Raw genomic sequence first — 17,500 nt, 5'->3', positions numbered from 1 at the left:
ATTAAGTCCTTTTCACTCCATACGACGTTTAGAAGTACTTGTACTTGGCTCTACATGTTATTAGTCTAACAAAATACTCAATTTTCATATAAACTTCAAAAGTATCAAACTAGAATGAACATAAAAGAGAAATTGAATCCACTGTGTCGTACATTCCCGGCGGGTGTAACTAAACTTGTACATCTATCTAGATCCAGAGAAAATGGCCAAATGTTGCAGTGTGATTGCGGTGATAGCCACGTCTCCTTTACCGCGGACTTAAAAAATTTTTTTAATTGCCCTTAAAGATTTTTTGAATGCCCAAGATACACCAGAATAATATGATTTAAACAGCGTTCTCACTGCGAATACTGCAATCGATTTATCGCCCTTTAAAAAGCATGTTTAAATGTTAAATTTTTGAGCATCAGTTAAGGAGCCATGATAGTGTATTGAGTAAGACAGTTTCTTCTCACACGAACACGCGGAGTTTGAATCTTCCTTCAGGGCTGTTCTTTTTTTCTTTTTTTTAACCCGAAACTTTATAATAACAAATACAGAAAACATTTTAACAATTAGATTTTTTAAAGTGTATCACAAGTGAGACATGAAGGCCTTGGCCTCTCTTGTTTTTATGTATTGTAGGAAAGGCGTGACAAAAGCAGCAGTAGCAGCAGCAACAGCAGCGTACTACTATTACTACTACCACTGCAGCTACTACTACTGTGACGGAAAAAACAACAAGAAAACTGGATCTACGACACTGTGTTCTGGGAGGATGCAGCTAAAGACGTGAAAAGAATTGAAACAGCACGTGCTGAAAGCCAGAGAAGGCGGGACTGGCCGGAAATCCCGTGATGATAATGACGTTGTCACTGCTGTGAACGGTGATGTGTTGGTCATGGTGGTTCTGTTGCTTCTGGTGCGTCCTTTCCAGGGGGGGTAAGTGAAACAGTATATACTCCTGTATAATTGTTGTTGTTTTTTTGTTTTGTTGTTGTTGTTGTTGTTGTTGTTGTTGTTTGTGGTGGTATGTTTGACTACGTATGTGTTCACGTATGCCTTCGTGTGTACACGTATGCATGCACGTATGCATACATGTGTAAAATGTGTGTGTGTGTGTGTGTGTGTGTGTGTGTGTGGGTGTGTGTGTGTGTGTTTTATTGATGTATGTATTATATACACGTTTTCATGCATGTGAATATGTATGTATGTATGTATGTATGTATGTATGTATGTATGTATGTGTCATTGTATAAATGTGTGTATTGTGTATATGTGTGTATTTTCGTGTGTATGTGCAACATTGATGTAATGTGTTATGTTGAATATCTATGAGTTTTGTAAAGAAACCTAGTAAAGTTTTCTGGATAGATAAAGCGATCATGTAAGTATCCAGTTTTGTTTTTGTTTTTGTTTTTTTTAATGAGGGAGGTTCGATATGTATCTGAACACAGTTGTTAGGGCATCCAAAAATGGTTATGCCAGTGTTTGTTTTTTTCCATATATCTTCACTCAGCTTTCACACATTTTCCAACTCTTCGGAACCACATGTCCATAGCACTCCCGATCACGTTGATTCCAGGTAGGCCCAAAATAACTAACTAACTGGATATCAGAATGGGGATTATGGGGGGAGGGGTGGGGGGAGAAGTGGTGAGAACGGGGCCCACCGAGTGAGTGAGTTCAAAATTCAGTAATGATGGCTCGGCTGATTTTTTCAGCCAGGGCGTCTTCTTGGGCGGAAGAGGCGCAGCAGCAGCAGTTCCGCTACGTGTACGTGCAGGACACACTGGACGTCAACTGCACTCTGCCCATGGACAGCCCGGAGAGCGTGGACTCCCTGGAGTTCACCCTGAACAATGGCCTGTGTGTGTGGAACGTGAGTCACCCTGGGTCACCGGCTGTTTGTTGTTTGTGTTGTAGTTGTTCGGGGTGGGTTCTATCTTCGATACAGCGTTTTCCACAAGAGGGTAAGGAAGAACAAGAGGGGGAGGAAAAGGGAATGAACACCTCACTCAAGATCGTTTTACAGAGGTTCTCTATTCTGATCTCGTCAATGCGCTACAATGCGCGACAATGCGCTACAATGCGCGACGATGCGCTACAATGCGCGACAATGCGCGAGCCTCTCATCAGTGTGACAACAGGCCAAACATCGAAACACTAGGACCCGTCCGGTCCAGCCGATTCTCACGCTCTGGCTAACAGTTGCTGTTTGTTTGTTCTCTGGTCTGTGGTCGATTCGAGGAAGGTGGCAGAATGGTTCTAAGACGCTCATCTGCCGATACAGAGTCCGTGAGGGTCTGTGGTTCGAATCCCATCTCTCGCCCTTTCTTCCCAAGTTTGACTGGAAAATTTAACTGAGCGTCTAGTCATTCTTGATGAGACGATAAACCCAGGTCCCATGTGCAGCACGCATTTGGCGCACTGGAAAAAAAAGAAACCCATAGCATGCAACGAGAGTGCTGTCCTCTGGCAAAATTCTGTCTAAGGAACCCACTCTGATGGGTACATAAATATGCAGCGTATATGAATTTGTCCGAATGCAGGGACGCCTCCTTGAGAAACTGGAACTGAAACTGAAACTCTGTGGTCCTTAGTTTAAACAGATGTTTCGTTGGAACACGTGAAGTACTACAACGTAACAAATATAATGTCATGGTTTATATCGAAGGCATAGAGTAGGCATAGGTCAAGCAGAGGAGGGGGATATGGAGGAACAGGGATATACGGGTTACTTACAGGAGTGTAACGGAGAAATGGATGCACACGCAGACCAGATATGTTTGTTTTGTGTTTCCGGCTGACAGTCTGTTTCTTTTGATGACAATTATTATATGACATGGACACTTACATTGTACCTATCCTCAGTCGGAGACCAAGTTCTGGGTGCTTTACAAACACGTGGTCATTTACACAACAGGCTGCTTACCTGGGCAGAACGGATTGACGGCTGCCATTGGCCGCTCATCATTCGTTTCCTGTGTCATTCATTTTCAAGCACGCACACATACACACTCAGACAGACATGTAACGATTTGTGCTTCAGGCTAACAGTCTGTCTGTTTACTGTTTCAGGCTGACGGTCTGACTGTCTGTCTGGTTGTTGTTTCAGGCTGACGGTCTGTCTGTCTGTTGTTTCAGGCTGATGGTCTGTCTGTTTTGGTGTTTCAGACTGACGGTCTGTCTGTCTGTCTGGTTGTTGTTTCAGGCTGACGGTCTGTCTGTCTGTTGTTTCAGGCTGATGGTCTGTCTGTTTTGGTGTTTCAGGCTGACGGTCTGACTGTCTGTCTGGTTGTTGTTTCAGGCTGACGGTCTGTCTGTCTGTTGTTTCAGGCTGATGGTCTGTCTGTTTTGGTGTTTCAGACTGACGGTCTGTCTGTCTGTCTGTTTTGGTGTTTCAGGCGGACAGTCTGTCTGTCTGTTTTGATGTTTCAGGCTGACGGTCTGTCTGTCTGTTGTTTCAGGCTGATGGTCTGTCTGTTTTGGTGTTTCAGACTGACGGTCTGTCTGTCTGTCTGTTTTGGTGTTTCAGGCTGACGGTCTGTCTGTCTGTTTTGATGTTTCAGGCTGACGGTCTGTCTGTCTGTCTGTTTTGGTGTTTCAGGCTGACGACCTGTATGTCTGTTTTGGTATTTCAGGCTGACGGTCAGTTTTGGTGTTTCAGGCTGACGGTCAGTTTTTGGTGTTTCAGGCTGACGGTCAGTTTTGGTGTTTTCAGGCTGACGGTCAGTTTTGGTGGTTTCAGGCTGACGGTCAGTTTTGGTGTTTTCAGGCTGACGGTCAGTTTTGGTGGTTTCAGGCTGACGGTCAGTTTTTGGTGTTTCAGGCTGACGGTCAGTTTTGGTGGTTTCAGGCTGACGGTCAGTTTTTGGTGGTTTCAGGCTGACGGTCAGTTTTTGGTGGTTTCAGGCAGACGGTCAGTTTTTGGTGGTTTCAGGCTGACGGTCAGTTTTGGTGTTTCAGGCTGACGGTCTGTGTAACATCAGCGGGGAAGAGGTGAGTCGGGTGGGTGAGGACACCCTGCAGCTGAACAGGGTTGTGCAGGGCACGGACTATGCCGGGGAGTACGTCTGTTGGCTGCACACCAGGCGGGGAAACTATGACCTCATCGGCACCCCGCTCACCGTTTTCGTGCAGTGTCAGTGTTATTTGATTTTTTTTTAAATTATTTTTTTCGCATTATAACTGATGAATGTTCTTCCCTTCCCTTCATGCTTGCCTGTTTCTTCTTCTTCTTCTTCTTCTTCTTCTTCTTCTTCTTCTTCTTCTTCTCCTTCTTCTTCTTCTCCTCCCTCCTTCTTCTCCTCCTTCTTCTTCTCCTCCTCCACCTCTTCCTCCTCCCCCTTCTCTTCCTCCTCCTCCTCTACCTTTTTCTTCTTCCATGATAATGTGTGTGGTGAACAGGGAAGGCTGTGTCTGTTGCTGAATCGTTTTTCATTTTGCTTTCATATTTGTTGATGAACAACTGAATGAGCCGAAGAATATTGTCTTATAAAAATCATATATATATATATATATATGTGTGTGTGTGTGTGTGTGTGTGTGTGTGTGTGTGTGTGTACGTAGAGAGAGAGAGAGAGAGAGAGAGAGTCAAATGTTTCTATGCATATCAAAGAAAGTGGCATAGACAAAAATGTACATGAACGAACAATTATGCGACCATTGAGAGATAACGGGGGTGGGGGTGGGTGGATGGGGGAATATGAGAGAGAGAGACAGAGACAGACAGAGACATAGATAGACAGAGAGAGAGAGACACAGAGAGAGAGACAGAGACACAGAGATAGAGAGAGAGAGACAAGAGAGATATAGAGATAGAGAGGGACAGAAACAGAGAGAGAGATAGAGACAGACAGACACACAGACACACACACACACACACACACACATACACAGAGAGAGAGAGAGAGAGAGAGAGAGAGAGAGAGAGAACTTTGTTGTCAGGTCTCAGCAATAATATATAAAACACACGGCATTCAGTGTGAGCTCTATGTCGTTTGAATAAAATTGAGACAGATTTGTATTAAACGAGTGTGCTTTGAATTACACACACAGAGACATACACAAACGCACACGCACACTTCGTCATGTTGTATTATATCATGTCGTCTTATATTATATTATCATAATTGTATGTACAACAAAGCAACAAGAAATAAACAGCAAAACTATATATACTGAACAACAACAACAACAACAACGAAAGATTTATAATAAAACAAGAGAGGCAAGGCCTTCAAGACTCACTTGTGATAAATTAAGTCCCCTAGCATTAATTACAGAGTAATTTCCCTTTTTTACTATCTGCACCAAAACGTTTGCAAAATAGATAAAAATTCCATGCTTAGCAAAAGTAGTTCTTGTTTGAACAAAAAATGATAATAATGACTCCTCTTGATGTTGTGTCAGAATAAGAGGTCACAGTGCCAAGTTTAGAGAATACAAAAAATATAAATATAACAGTAAATGCAGTTTCCATATAATTAGGCTTCTTTTTTTTTTGTGCCCATCCCAGAGGTGCAATATTGTTTTAAACAAGATGACTGGAAAGAACTGAATTTTTCCTATTTTTATGCCAAATTTGGTGTCAACTGACAAAGTATTTGCAGAGAAAATGTCAATGTTAAAGTTTACCACGGACACACAGACACAGACACACGGACACACACACACACACACACACACACACACACACACACACACACACACACAGACAACCGAACACCGGGTTAAAACATAGACTCACTTTGTTTACACAAGTGAGTCAAAAAGACAACACGTTGTTGATGATGATATTTTTCTTGTTTGCTCCTCCCGCATATGGACCATTCCGCACGCTCAGACATCTTCCTTTGAAACTGATTGATCAGGTTTTTGAACTGACTGTTTTGTGTGTGTGTGTGTGTGTGTGTGTGTGTGTGTGTGTGTGTGTGTGTTTATTTCAGACCGACCGCGAGCCGTGGAAGGGGTGGTGTGTGTGGCGCACGACTGGGGCGACCGCGTGAGGTGTGTGTGGCACCATGCTGTCCGCTACAATGACCACTCCCAGGTGGAAGCCGAGCCGCCTGACGACGTCGTCGTCAGTGCCTCTCTCCGTGAAGGGCCAGGGTGAGACAGGTCTTAGTCTTCAGTCCTTGTCCCTTTGGGGGCAAAGCAACTAGCTGCTGCACCCACCCAGGTTCTGGAAATCTCTACCACTCACACTATACTACACTACACTACACTACGCTACGCTTACGCTTACACAAGACGACACTACACCACACTACAGTGCACTACACTACACTGCACTACGCTACGCTACGCTACACTTGCACTACACTACACGACACGACACGACACGACACGACACGACACTACGCTACACTATACTTACACGACACTATACTACTTCACTTACACTACACTACACTGCACTGCACTACACTACACTATGCTACACGACACGACACGACACGACACGACACTACACTACACTTAAACTACACTCCACTGCACTGCACTACACTTCACTACGCTACACTTCACTTACACTACACTACACTACACTACACGACACTACACTGCACTTCACCACACTGTACTACACTACACTATACTACTACACTTACACTACACTATACTACATTACACTGCACTACACTACACTACACTACACTACTACACTACACTGCACTACACTATACTACTACACTTACACTACACTATACTACATTACACTGCACTGCACTACACTACACTACTACACTACACTGCACTACGCTGCACTGCACCACACTGCATACACTACACAATGTCGGACAACTGTTCTGCTGTTAAATCCGTCAAATTTTCTGTCTATCTATCCATCTGTCTATCCATCTGTCTATCTATCTATCTATCTATCTGTCTGTCTGTCTGTCTGTCTCTTAACTCTATCTCTCTCATATATATATATATATTTTTTATCTATAAATACACACACACACACACACACACACACACACACACACACATTTTTATATATATATATATATATATATATAGAGAGAGAGAGAGAGAGAGAGAGAGAGAGAGAGAGAGATTAAAGATAAGAACAGCAGTAGTCTGTTCATGTTAAAAAAACAAACAGCAACAGCAACCTTGATATTAGAAATTTAAAGACACAAAAAGGCTAGTGTTGTTGTTTTTTTGTTGTTTTTTTTTTTATCGTGATATACCGATGTGTTTTTTTTTTTTTTTATCTGTATCTGAATGTTTTTATCTGTATATTTTTACTGCTTGAGGTGTTGCCTTCAGTGGTGTATTTTACAAGGAGCGGATCATGGGACCTTACGAGAGTATGATTCTTTTTGAATAAGTTATAAAAAAAAAAAAATGTGTGTGTGTGTGTGTGCGTGTGCGTGCGTGGGTGTGGGCGCGCGCTCGCGCGCGCGCGTGTGTGTGTGTGTGTGCGCGCACCCGCCCGCGCCCGTGCGTGTGTGTGTGCGTGTGTGCGCACATAGAGACAGAGACAGAGACAGAGCGATTTATCCAATGAGTCAATAATATTTTAAACCCTAGATCTTTAAGGCTGTGAGACCTTTTGATTGCACGACCTGATGTCACCACCGTTCATGGAACAGTCTGGGGTTGTGTGTGTGTATGTGTGTGTGTGTGTGTGTGTGTGAGTGTGTGTGTGAGTGTGTGTGTGTGTGTGTGTGTGTGTGTGTGTGTGTGTGTGTGTGTGTGTGTGTGTGTGTGTGATTGCGTGCGTGTGTGTATGTGTGTGTGTGTGCGGGTGCTTGCGTGCGTGCGTGTGCGTGTGTGTGTGTGTGTGTGTGTGTGTGTGTTTGTGCGTATATGTGTGTTTGTGCGTGTGTGTGTGCGTATGTGTGTGTGTTTGTGTGTGTGTGTGTGCGTGTGTGTGTGTGTGTGTCCGTGTGTGTGCGTGTGTGTTACGTGCACGTGCGCGTGCGCGCGCGCGTGTGTTTCATGACGTGCAGACCCAGCGTGCCGTGTCCGCAGCTTCTGTCCACGCAGCACAGTTGGTGCCAGTGGCCTGGAACTCTCTTCCACTCTGCTGTTGCAGCAGCCCAGTTCACGCTGGAGGTGAACGTGACCAACTCTGTGCGACAAGACACTGCCGCCAAAGTGCTCACGTTCTCTCTGCGGGACATCGGTCAGTGTGTGTGTGTGGGAGGGGTGGGGGGGGGTGTGTGGGGGTGAGGTGGAGGGGCGTGGGGGTAGGTGTGGGGGGAGTGGGGTGGTGGAGTGAGAGGGGTTAAAGGCTGAAGATAGAAAGGGATCGGGGTTAGTGAGGGGTGGGGGTTTGGAGTCATTGAGTGTGTGTGTGGGGGGGGTGGGGGGGCGGAGGGGTAGAGGAGTGGGATGGATTCGTTGGGGGAGCGGGGGTTGTGGGAGGGGGCGGGGGGGGGGGGCATGGAGGGTGGTGGTGGTAGGGGTGGGGAGCAGGGTGGAGGGCCTGTACACAGTGGCGAGCAATGCGTCGCACACAGTGTCTGGTAATGGTCTTTAGAATGATGATGATGATGATGATGATGACGATGGTGTTGGTGGTGGTGATGATGATGATGATGATGATGATGATGATGATGACTATCATTGCCATGATTATTATTATTATTATTATTATCATTATTACCATCATCATTATTCATGCTTGTTGTCGCTGTTGTTGTTGATGATGATGTTGCTATTTTTGATTGATTGATTGATTGCTTGACATGTGTGTTTCACTTTCAGTTCAGCCGTCACGTGTGAGGTCTTTGCGGGTGACGGACAAGAACAGCACGTGCGTGACGCTGAGTCTGGCCCATGCACGTGCACGTGCACAACGGAGAACGGTGTACAGGGTCAACGTCACCCACACACCCCACCTCAACAGCACGGTAAGAATAGTTTGAAGCTGTGACAGGACAGGATTTTTTTGTTGTTGTTGTGTGTGTTGTGTTGTGTTGTGTTGTGTGTGTGTGTGTGTTTTGTGTGTTGTGTTGTGTGGTGTGTTGTGGTGTGTGTTGTGGTGTGTATGTGTGTGTGTGTATTGTGTTGTGTCGTGTGTGTGTGTGTGTTGTGTTGTGGTGTGTGTGTGTGTGTGTGTATGTGTGTGTGTGTGTGTGTGTTGTGTGTGTTGTGCTGTGTTGTGTGAGTGTGTGGTGTATGGTGTGTTGTGTTGTGTGTGTGTGTGTGTGTGTGTGTGTGTGTGTGTGTGTTACGTTGTGTTGTGTTGTGTTGCGTGTGTGTGTGTGTGTTGTGACCAAACAGTTCGCACATCCAGAGTACGCGCCGCTCTGTTAAATCAATGTAACGTGTGCTTTTTGAGACATCGATACCTTTTTACGCAGACCTAGACCACAGGCTTACAAGACCTTTATCAACGCGTTGGACATAATTTTTTTTATTATGTGGAAGTCAAACTGGCACTCGCTTATTTCATTTTATTTTAGCCCTAAGCAGATGTGTTGTAGTCTACATGGATCAGTCTGCGTGTTATGACTCCTTCCTTGTAACTGAAACAGATCCGAGACGTGAATGAGGTCATGCGCTCTTCTCGACAAACCGTTAGAGTGGAGTTTAACGACCGATTTGGCAAACGCCCTTATGGTCATGTTGTTCGAGTATGCGGTATTTGTCTTGGCAAAAACTACAACGACAACAAAAACACAACACACACACTCACAAAAAAACAAAAAACAAAAAAAACCCCAAAACCCACTCTGAACTGAGTTTGCTTTTTATCGTATGTCGGCCATCAACTCGGAACTGACCCTCGCAGTAACCCCAACGTGATTGTGTCCACAGCGGCTGACCAGCCATATGAGCAGCAGCAGCAGTGACATCATTTCGCGGTGCGGACTCGAACCCTATACCCTTTACAACGTGTCGGTGGAGTGCCGTGCGGCCGACGATCAGGGTCTGCACGGTCTGTGGAGTGAGGCCAAGCGGTTGGTGGTGCGCACGGCGGAGAAAGGTGAGGGACAATATTTGTGAGGGTGTGCAGACCAACTTTCGTTGGATTTTCGTCATGACTCCCCGGATATTTTTTTTTTTAGCGAGAACCACGTGTGCATGCGCGTCTCCATTTCCTTTTTTTTCCCCAGGTCACCAAAAGGCAAAAATTTCGTTGTGGAAATCGCTGTTTTGATGAAAGGATTGTGAATATTTTCGGTGACCATTTTTTGTAAATTTACAAGGTATATTTGGTTTTATGATTGTAGCCAAGCGCTCAGCTGGCTTCAGATACTGCTTCATGAGCAAGCTTAATAGCAGACGCCTTTTTCGCAACTAACACGCTGGTCTTCAATGACTCGTGCAGAATGCGGCGCCATTCGAATTGAAATTGCAAATCCCCTTTTAAACAACTGCTCCTAAACATCTATTGAATCAAGTCTTTGTATCATTAGCTGCAATATTATATCTGTTGTGCTTAAACGTACACACACACGCTTTAATCAGAAGCATACTTGATTTTAGTTTAATCATTCATCAGTCTAAAGATTTCAACTGACGCTAAGCTTACATCATTTTGTCTTTCTCATCACACATAATGCTGCAGTGTACAGTTCTGTATGTAACTGCTGTTGGAAACTGAAACCACACCATTATTGTGTTTGGATGAGAATAGATCAGGCATTTAGAAATTAAAAAGCCGATTTTCATTGTCAACACTTAACGACATTCACTGCACAACTAGCATCGCTTGAAGGCTTGGACTGAGGTGAAAACTGTGTTTCTGACACACCGTATTTGATTAAATATCTCATTTGCTGGATTAGTAAACTTCAAGTATTATATACTGGCAGAATTGTTGCAATTCCATCTTTAAATCTATGCCATTTGTGTTTGCCTACATTAAACTGATTTAAAGCACTTCGCAATTTTCAGCGACAAACTTGTTAAAACTTACCCTTTTCAGGTGGCTTAAATTAAGATTATAAATTCATCTTGAATAATCAACACTTCATTTTATACTCATTAGAACGTAGGTGTTGAGCTGTTTCTTTTGCGACCAATCCGACATAAATCGGTTCAGAAATCATTTAGAAAATCTATCACTGAACACCTTGTAACAAACACAATTCTAAACAAATTCAGTCCGAATTGAGCCGATTTGCTTCGCAGCACACACGGGCGTCATTGCAGTTTGCTTAACTTGCATAAATAGCCACATCAGGTCATGACTGGTCACTTTTCACCTGGCCAGTCACTGGCTAGAGCCTGCTTTCTCTTGCTGTGTCGCAAGCAGTGTGTGTTGCTACAAAGACCAGTGTCATCACCATATCCCTGTAAGTACTGTGTGTAAAATGTGCTGATGATTTGTAAATTGTAAGTTTCGACACATGTGTTCATATGAGTATGTTGAGAGCATTTAAAGTTGTTACACTTGTTTCAATTATTGCTTTGACACACAGTCACAGCTCCCCTATGATTGATCTAAATAATCACCATGTCGTCATATGCTTGTAGCAGTTTCCATTCATGTCTTTCAACGTCACAGTCAGTGACGTCTCTGATAGTTTGTTCCAGAATGTTCTATGATGAGGCCGTTTTTCTCATTTGCTGTCACTGAAAGTTAGGTTGCTTATTTGGCTTTGGCAGAGGAGATTTAACTCTCTCCATACGAACGGCGAAAGAGACGACGTTAACAGCGTTTCACCCCAGTTACCATCATCAAAATATTGCAAGCGGAAGGCTCTTATACTGAAGAGGTGAATGTTGACAAAGAATACCACAATTCTGACGACGGAACCTAAAGGTTGGATCATTCAGACACCCACTGGACATCCGAGGGGTCTGTGTAGAGGAGAAGAGAGGACTGGCCGTACTGAGTGAGTTAAATGTTGAGCACAGGCTTAGCTGTGTTGATATTTGGCTATGATGCAAGGGATTACTTGTGTAAGTTCATTCACCAATTAATGGTCAAGTCATGATAGTTCTTCAAATCATTATATGGAACACTGACTATCTGGTCTCTCAGTCTGCCAGTATTTTATCAAAGCCACCTATTCTATTGTCTTGTTTATTGTTCATGTATTAATTCACGTGCTGATATCAGTAGTACTGCTACAGTGTGCTCAGTCAGGACTCTATAATGTGTGTAGTATTCTGTTGTGGTGAGTAACAAGATAGTGCTGGATTAATATCAGTTATTGGTTAAAACCATCTGGTATGTATCACAGTCTGTTAATTGTAATTTAGCGATAATGCGCTCTCCTATATGGCTTACTCCAGTATAGTGCTACATAATAACTGATTCATTTGAGTTGCTTTGACACAGTATGAGCTTTACTTGAATCTGTACTGTTAGTGTACTTTCACTAAATCAGCCTAGCTTTAACAACTTTAACTACACTATTTAAATGTATTCGATATGTCATTTGCTGTCAGTGTTTGGTTTTCACACATACGCATTATTTATGTTATGTAGTTGCCTACTCCAAACCAAGTGATACTCTTTCCATTGTAATATATGATGTGCTTACTATCCACTGGCATTTAGACATGTACCTATTGACATGCTCTTGTTTATGTATACTCAGGCACTGTCTTCTTTGTTCTCATTTTCTTCTTCTCTTCTTCTTTACTCAACTATTGTAAATAACACAAAAGAAAAACCCGTTTGTGACTGGCCTACTATATGTCCCTGGGCCAGTGCGTGGATCTTTTCAATCCTTTCAGTTTTAGTTCAGTTACATTATTAGTTCTTTAGTACCGCCCCCTTTTTATGATAAACCGATCGGGCACATGGCTACATAATTACACACACTATCTTTTGCTTTTGTCTTCTGTGTTTACTTTGAGCGTGTTTCTTGTCATATATCTGCCATTACATATTTAAACTGATCCATTTATAAACTATGTCGAAACATTGTCCGATCAAAAGCAGTGCAAACTCAAAGAAGCCAGTCACGGTGGTGGGCTAACCATGTCGTCATATGACCTACTTCTCGCTCTGCAAGCCACGAAAAGTGCGCCACGAAAGCGGGCAGCACACCCTCTCTATTAATAATATACTATATGAAGAGATACTTCTTCGTTCGTGGGCTGCAGCTCCCACATTCACTCGTATTACAAAGTGGGCTTTTTACGTGTATGACCGTGATTTTTTTTAACCCCACTATGTAGGCAGCCATACTCCGTATTTGGGGGTGTGCGTGCTGGATATGTCCTTGTTTCCATAACCCACTGAATGCCTGACATGGATTACAGGACCTTTAACGTGCACATTTGATCTTCTGCGTGTATATACACACGAGAAGGGTGTGTGTGTGTTGGGGGGGAGGGGGGGGGGGGTCGGGAGGGGGGGGGGGTGTTCAGGCACAAGCAGGTCTGCACATATGTTCACCTGGGTGGTAGGAAAAATCTGCATCTTCCCTTTATCCACCAGGGGGCGGGGGGGGGAGCAGGGGTGGGGTGGGGGGGGATACGTGGAGGTAGAAATGCCTTGATAGAAAGTAAAAGACTTATACATATATAGGAAAGGTTGTAATCATGGAATTACTGCTCCATGTGTGTTTTTGAAGCAGACTACAACGTTTTCGCTTTTCACCCACTCTGGGGTTAGCCGATACTTAAGCCATCCTTAGGATGAGCCAAGGCCCCCCAAATCTTGGGAAGAGACTTGGAAGGAGGAGAACACTATTACTACCTAATCTAACCAGCAGTTGTGAAGTCTAACAGTTTGACATCCTGGACTTGAATGTGTCAAGGGTAACAGCCATCACAGCTGTTTCTGGCAGCTCATTCCAATCCCTGGTGGTTTTGGGAAAGAAATGAGAAATTCCTCCGTCTAACAAGGGCGGGGGCAATCTTAGACCCGTCGATTATGGTTATTTAGGAACTTCTACACCATGGCCAACTTTGCCACTCTTCTGCGATGTTGCGGAGGGAGTGTCATCCACGTCTGTTGACCATGGACAGTTTCAATGCTCGGATGCATACCTATCATCCTGTCAAATTCGCTTCCTCTACCAATTGTAGTTGCCGAGAAAATGCCACCGTTATATCATAAAGTTGACCACACACACACACACACACACACACACACACACACACACACACACACACACACAAACACACACACACACACACACACACACACACTCACACACACACACACACACACACACACACACACACACACACACACACACACACACACACACACCTTGGTTTTACATAGGCTCATTTTGTTTACATACATGAATCAACAATGATATCTCCACTCGGGGAGGTAACACATTTTTTCCCCTTTTTTCCTAGATGAGGTTGGAGGGGGAGGGTTGGGGGAGAGGCATGGTACTATGCCTTTCTTCTTCATTCCTTCATTGATTCATTCCAGAACCTGGTGCAAGTTTCGAAGTTCCCCCGGGAAGTTACGTTCGTCACACGTGCAACGACTCTGGTTACGGAGCTGTGACCGTGCTGTGGAAGGTAATAATTCATTGTCTGATGTCACAAAGCTTTAACCTTCTGCTCAATGCTCTGTGTGTGTGTGTGTGTGTGTGTGTGTGTGTGTGTGTGTGTGTGTGTGTGTGTGTGTGTGTGTGCGTGTGTGTGTGTGTGTGTGTGTGTTGGGGGGGGGGGATGTTAAAGGGCAGGCGTGTATCATGACCATCATAAGCTAAGCGATGGTCATCATCATGATCTTCATCATCATCATCATCATCATCTTCATCATCATCATCTTCTTTTTCATGATCTTCATGCTCTCCACCATCACCATCAACACCGCCATCACCGTCGTCATTCTCACCCCCACTACCACCACCATACCATCACCATCATTATCACCTGTCAACATCATCGTCATCATCATCACAGTTATCATCGCACTGTCATACGGGATGATAGGTCATTTGCCAAAACACGCCGTAACATCTGAGGAGTGTCCACAGGGAACAAAACTGCAGTCGTATCAAGCATTCAATTGGCTCTCTCTCTCTCTCTCTCTCTCTCTCTCTCTTTCTTTTTATCACAACAGATTTCTCTGTGTGAAATTTGGGCTGCTCTCCCCAGGAAGAGCTCGTCGCTACACTACAGCGCCACCTTTTTTTTTTCTTCTTTTTTTTTTCCTGCGTGCAGTTTTATATGTTTTTCCTATCGAAGTGGATTTTTCTGCAGGATTTTGCCAGGAACAACCCTTTTGTTACCGTGGGTTCTTTTACGTGCACTAAGCGCATGCTGCACACGGGATCTCGGTTTATCGTTTCATCCGAATGACTAGCGTCCAGACCACCACTCAAGGTCCAGTGGAGGCGGGGGGGTGGACGTTAGGAGGGAGAAAATATCGGCAGCTGAGCCGTGATTCGAATCAGTGCGCTCAGATTCTCTCTCGCTTCCTAGGCGGATGCGTTACCTCTAGGCCAACACTCCACTTTCAGAGAGAAATCAAATGGCCCCCCAATTTTTGCTGTCTTTGATGGGTTCATACAGTCTTCCAACTTAGTGTCTTCTCCGCCCGCCTCCCCCACCACACACACCCAGTGACTTGTTTTCTCTATTTGTAGCAAAGTTATTTTGAATTAACGGAAGGGTTTTTGCAATAGTCACAGTGGTTACTTGCACTTGTTTTTCTCCTCCATCCTCCCCTCACCCCACCCCCCCCCCCACGCCCCCCCCCCCACACACACACATATGTATATATGTTCTTGAGGTGTCGTGGCAGAATCACTAAGGCGCTCGACCTCTACTCCAGTGTTCGTTAAGGATCATGGTTCGAGCCTCCGTTTTCGGCATAGTATTGTGTGCTTGGTAAAGGTACTCTGATTTTACCTCATTCCACCTACTGTATACATGGAACGAATAAACAATGAGGCCAGGAGAACAAATCGAACAATAAAGAGTGGTAACTCTCTCCATTCACAAGGTACACAACTTCAAGTCAACGCTACTCATACTACCGATTCAGCTGGAACACAGGTAAACAACAGGCACACTGCAACAAACCCATACACATCCTTAAAAAAAATAAATAAATAAAAAAGGAAGCGCCGCGCTTGTCCTTATACCAATTATTTGACATGTGCACATAGCAGCAATGACAGAAAATAATGAGCATGACTTCGGTTGCGCAGGTTTGAATCGGCGGAAGGAGGGTCCCGCATCTGTGTCTTGTGCCGAGCTCTGGACACAGTGGGTATGACGAGTTCTCTGCCCTTGGTGGCCGCCGTAAAAGGCTATGGGGATCCTTTGATTGATATTCTATCAACGTTTCAGTCAATGGTTTCAGGCAGTACCGAGGCCACAGCGACACGGCGTCATCAACGGGTTTTGTCTGCTCTACTACTACAACAGCAACAGCAACAGCAGCAGCAGCAACAACAACAGCAACAACAACATCAACAGCAGCAACAGCGAAAACAACGCTACGATTCCCCATTACCTTCACATCCCCTCCTTCCTCTCCTCTCTCTCCACCTCCTCTCTGTCCGCCCCCTCTCCTTCCTCCTGCTCCTCCTGTTTTTCCTCCTCTTCCTCCTGCTGTTGCTTCTCCTCCTGCCCCTCCTCTCCTCCCACCTCCACCCTCCTCCCCTACCTGCCCTGCACCACCCCTGTCTCCTTCCGCATCTTCGCCAGCAACAACGCCGGCCTCTCCAGGAGTTATGCCGCCCTCCGCATCCTGCCAGGTTCTGTTGATCATGATTTGTTTCAATGTATTTATTGATTCATATTGTTTGGTTGTCAGTTCTGTTTTTGACTCACCAGCTTATGTAAACAAGGCGAGTCTATGTAATAACCCGTTGTTCGGTTGTGTGTGTGTGTGTGTGTGTGTGTGTGTGTGTTTGTGTGTGTCTTTGTCTGTGTGTGTGTGTGTCTTTGTCTGTGTGTGTGTGTCCATGGTAAACTTTAACATTGCTATTTTCTTTGGAAATACTTTGTCTGCCTATACCAAATTTGGCTTAAAAATATAGTAGGAAACAAATCTTCATAGTTATGCCAATGACAGGTTTTAAGTCTTCCGAATGAAGCTGTATTTCCGGATCATTAACCGTTCATTATTTCGTTCAGGCTCGATCCGGATCCCAAAACACCACATTACCGCTTCCCAACTGCCGGACGTAGGCTATGTTTGGTAGGAAGACAGCATGGCCTCGCATTTCTTGTTCGCAATAAAAAGAAAAGAAATACAAATTCTAGACAGAACACACACATCGACAAAAACTATACCATCGACGTGTGAATGAGCATACAAGAAAATTTGAATCGACCGTTTCACTGAGTTAGCCTTGTCTAGGACTGGTCTGTGCAGATCTTGACGAAATAGCTACATGGGTGTAAGTATCCATATCACGTTGCGGTGTACCTGAGGCGATAGAAACGCCTCCTTTACTACCGAATTAAAGGTGTTTTTGTTTTTTTTAATAATCAAGTGTGTGTGTGTGTGTGTGTGTGTGTGTGTGTGTGAAGTGTTAGAATCAAAGTCAGAATACATTTATTATCTCAGTTAAAGAAATTAAATCTGGTGGGGTTTGTAATACACGTGTATTACATTCAGAACAGTTGTATTCGGTACCAACCAAACAAACATACTAAA

General features: G+C 44.3%; 1 protein-coding gene across 1 annotated transcript in view; it reads left to right on the top strand.

Annotated features, from left to right (window-relative positions):
• LOC143280498 (uncharacterized) overlaps positions 1 to 17,500 on the top strand; it is a 30,731-nt gene that overhangs the window by 4,141 nt on the left and 9,090 nt on the right. The window contains exons 2-10 of the mRNA XM_076585162.1: positions 625 to 921; positions 1,704 to 1,861; positions 3,949 to 4,123; positions 5,931 to 6,093; positions 7,950 to 8,125; positions 8,710 to 8,855; positions 9,766 to 9,934; positions 14,306 to 14,397; positions 16,196 to 16,592. Coding sequence (XP_076441277.1) covers positions 870 to 921; positions 1,704 to 1,861; positions 3,949 to 4,123; positions 5,931 to 6,093; positions 7,950 to 8,125; positions 8,710 to 8,855; positions 9,766 to 9,934; positions 14,306 to 14,397; positions 16,196 to 16,592 — 1,528 coding nt within the window. The 5' untranslated portion in view covers positions 625 to 869. The remainder of the gene's footprint in view (positions 1 to 624; positions 922 to 1,703; positions 1,862 to 3,948; positions 4,124 to 5,930; positions 6,094 to 7,949; positions 8,126 to 8,709; positions 8,856 to 9,765; positions 9,935 to 14,305; positions 14,398 to 16,195; positions 16,593 to 17,500) is intronic.

This window comes from Babylonia areolata, chromosome 3 (genome assembly GCF_041734735.1).
Source record: "Babylonia areolata isolate BAREFJ2019XMU chromosome 3, ASM4173473v1, whole genome shotgun sequence".
Taxonomy (NCBI): Eukaryota; Metazoa; Mollusca; class Gastropoda; order Neogastropoda; family Buccinidae; genus Babylonia; species Babylonia areolata.
The sequence above is the reverse complement of the archived record's forward strand: the minus strand, read 5'-3'. Positions and strand labels throughout refer to the sequence as shown.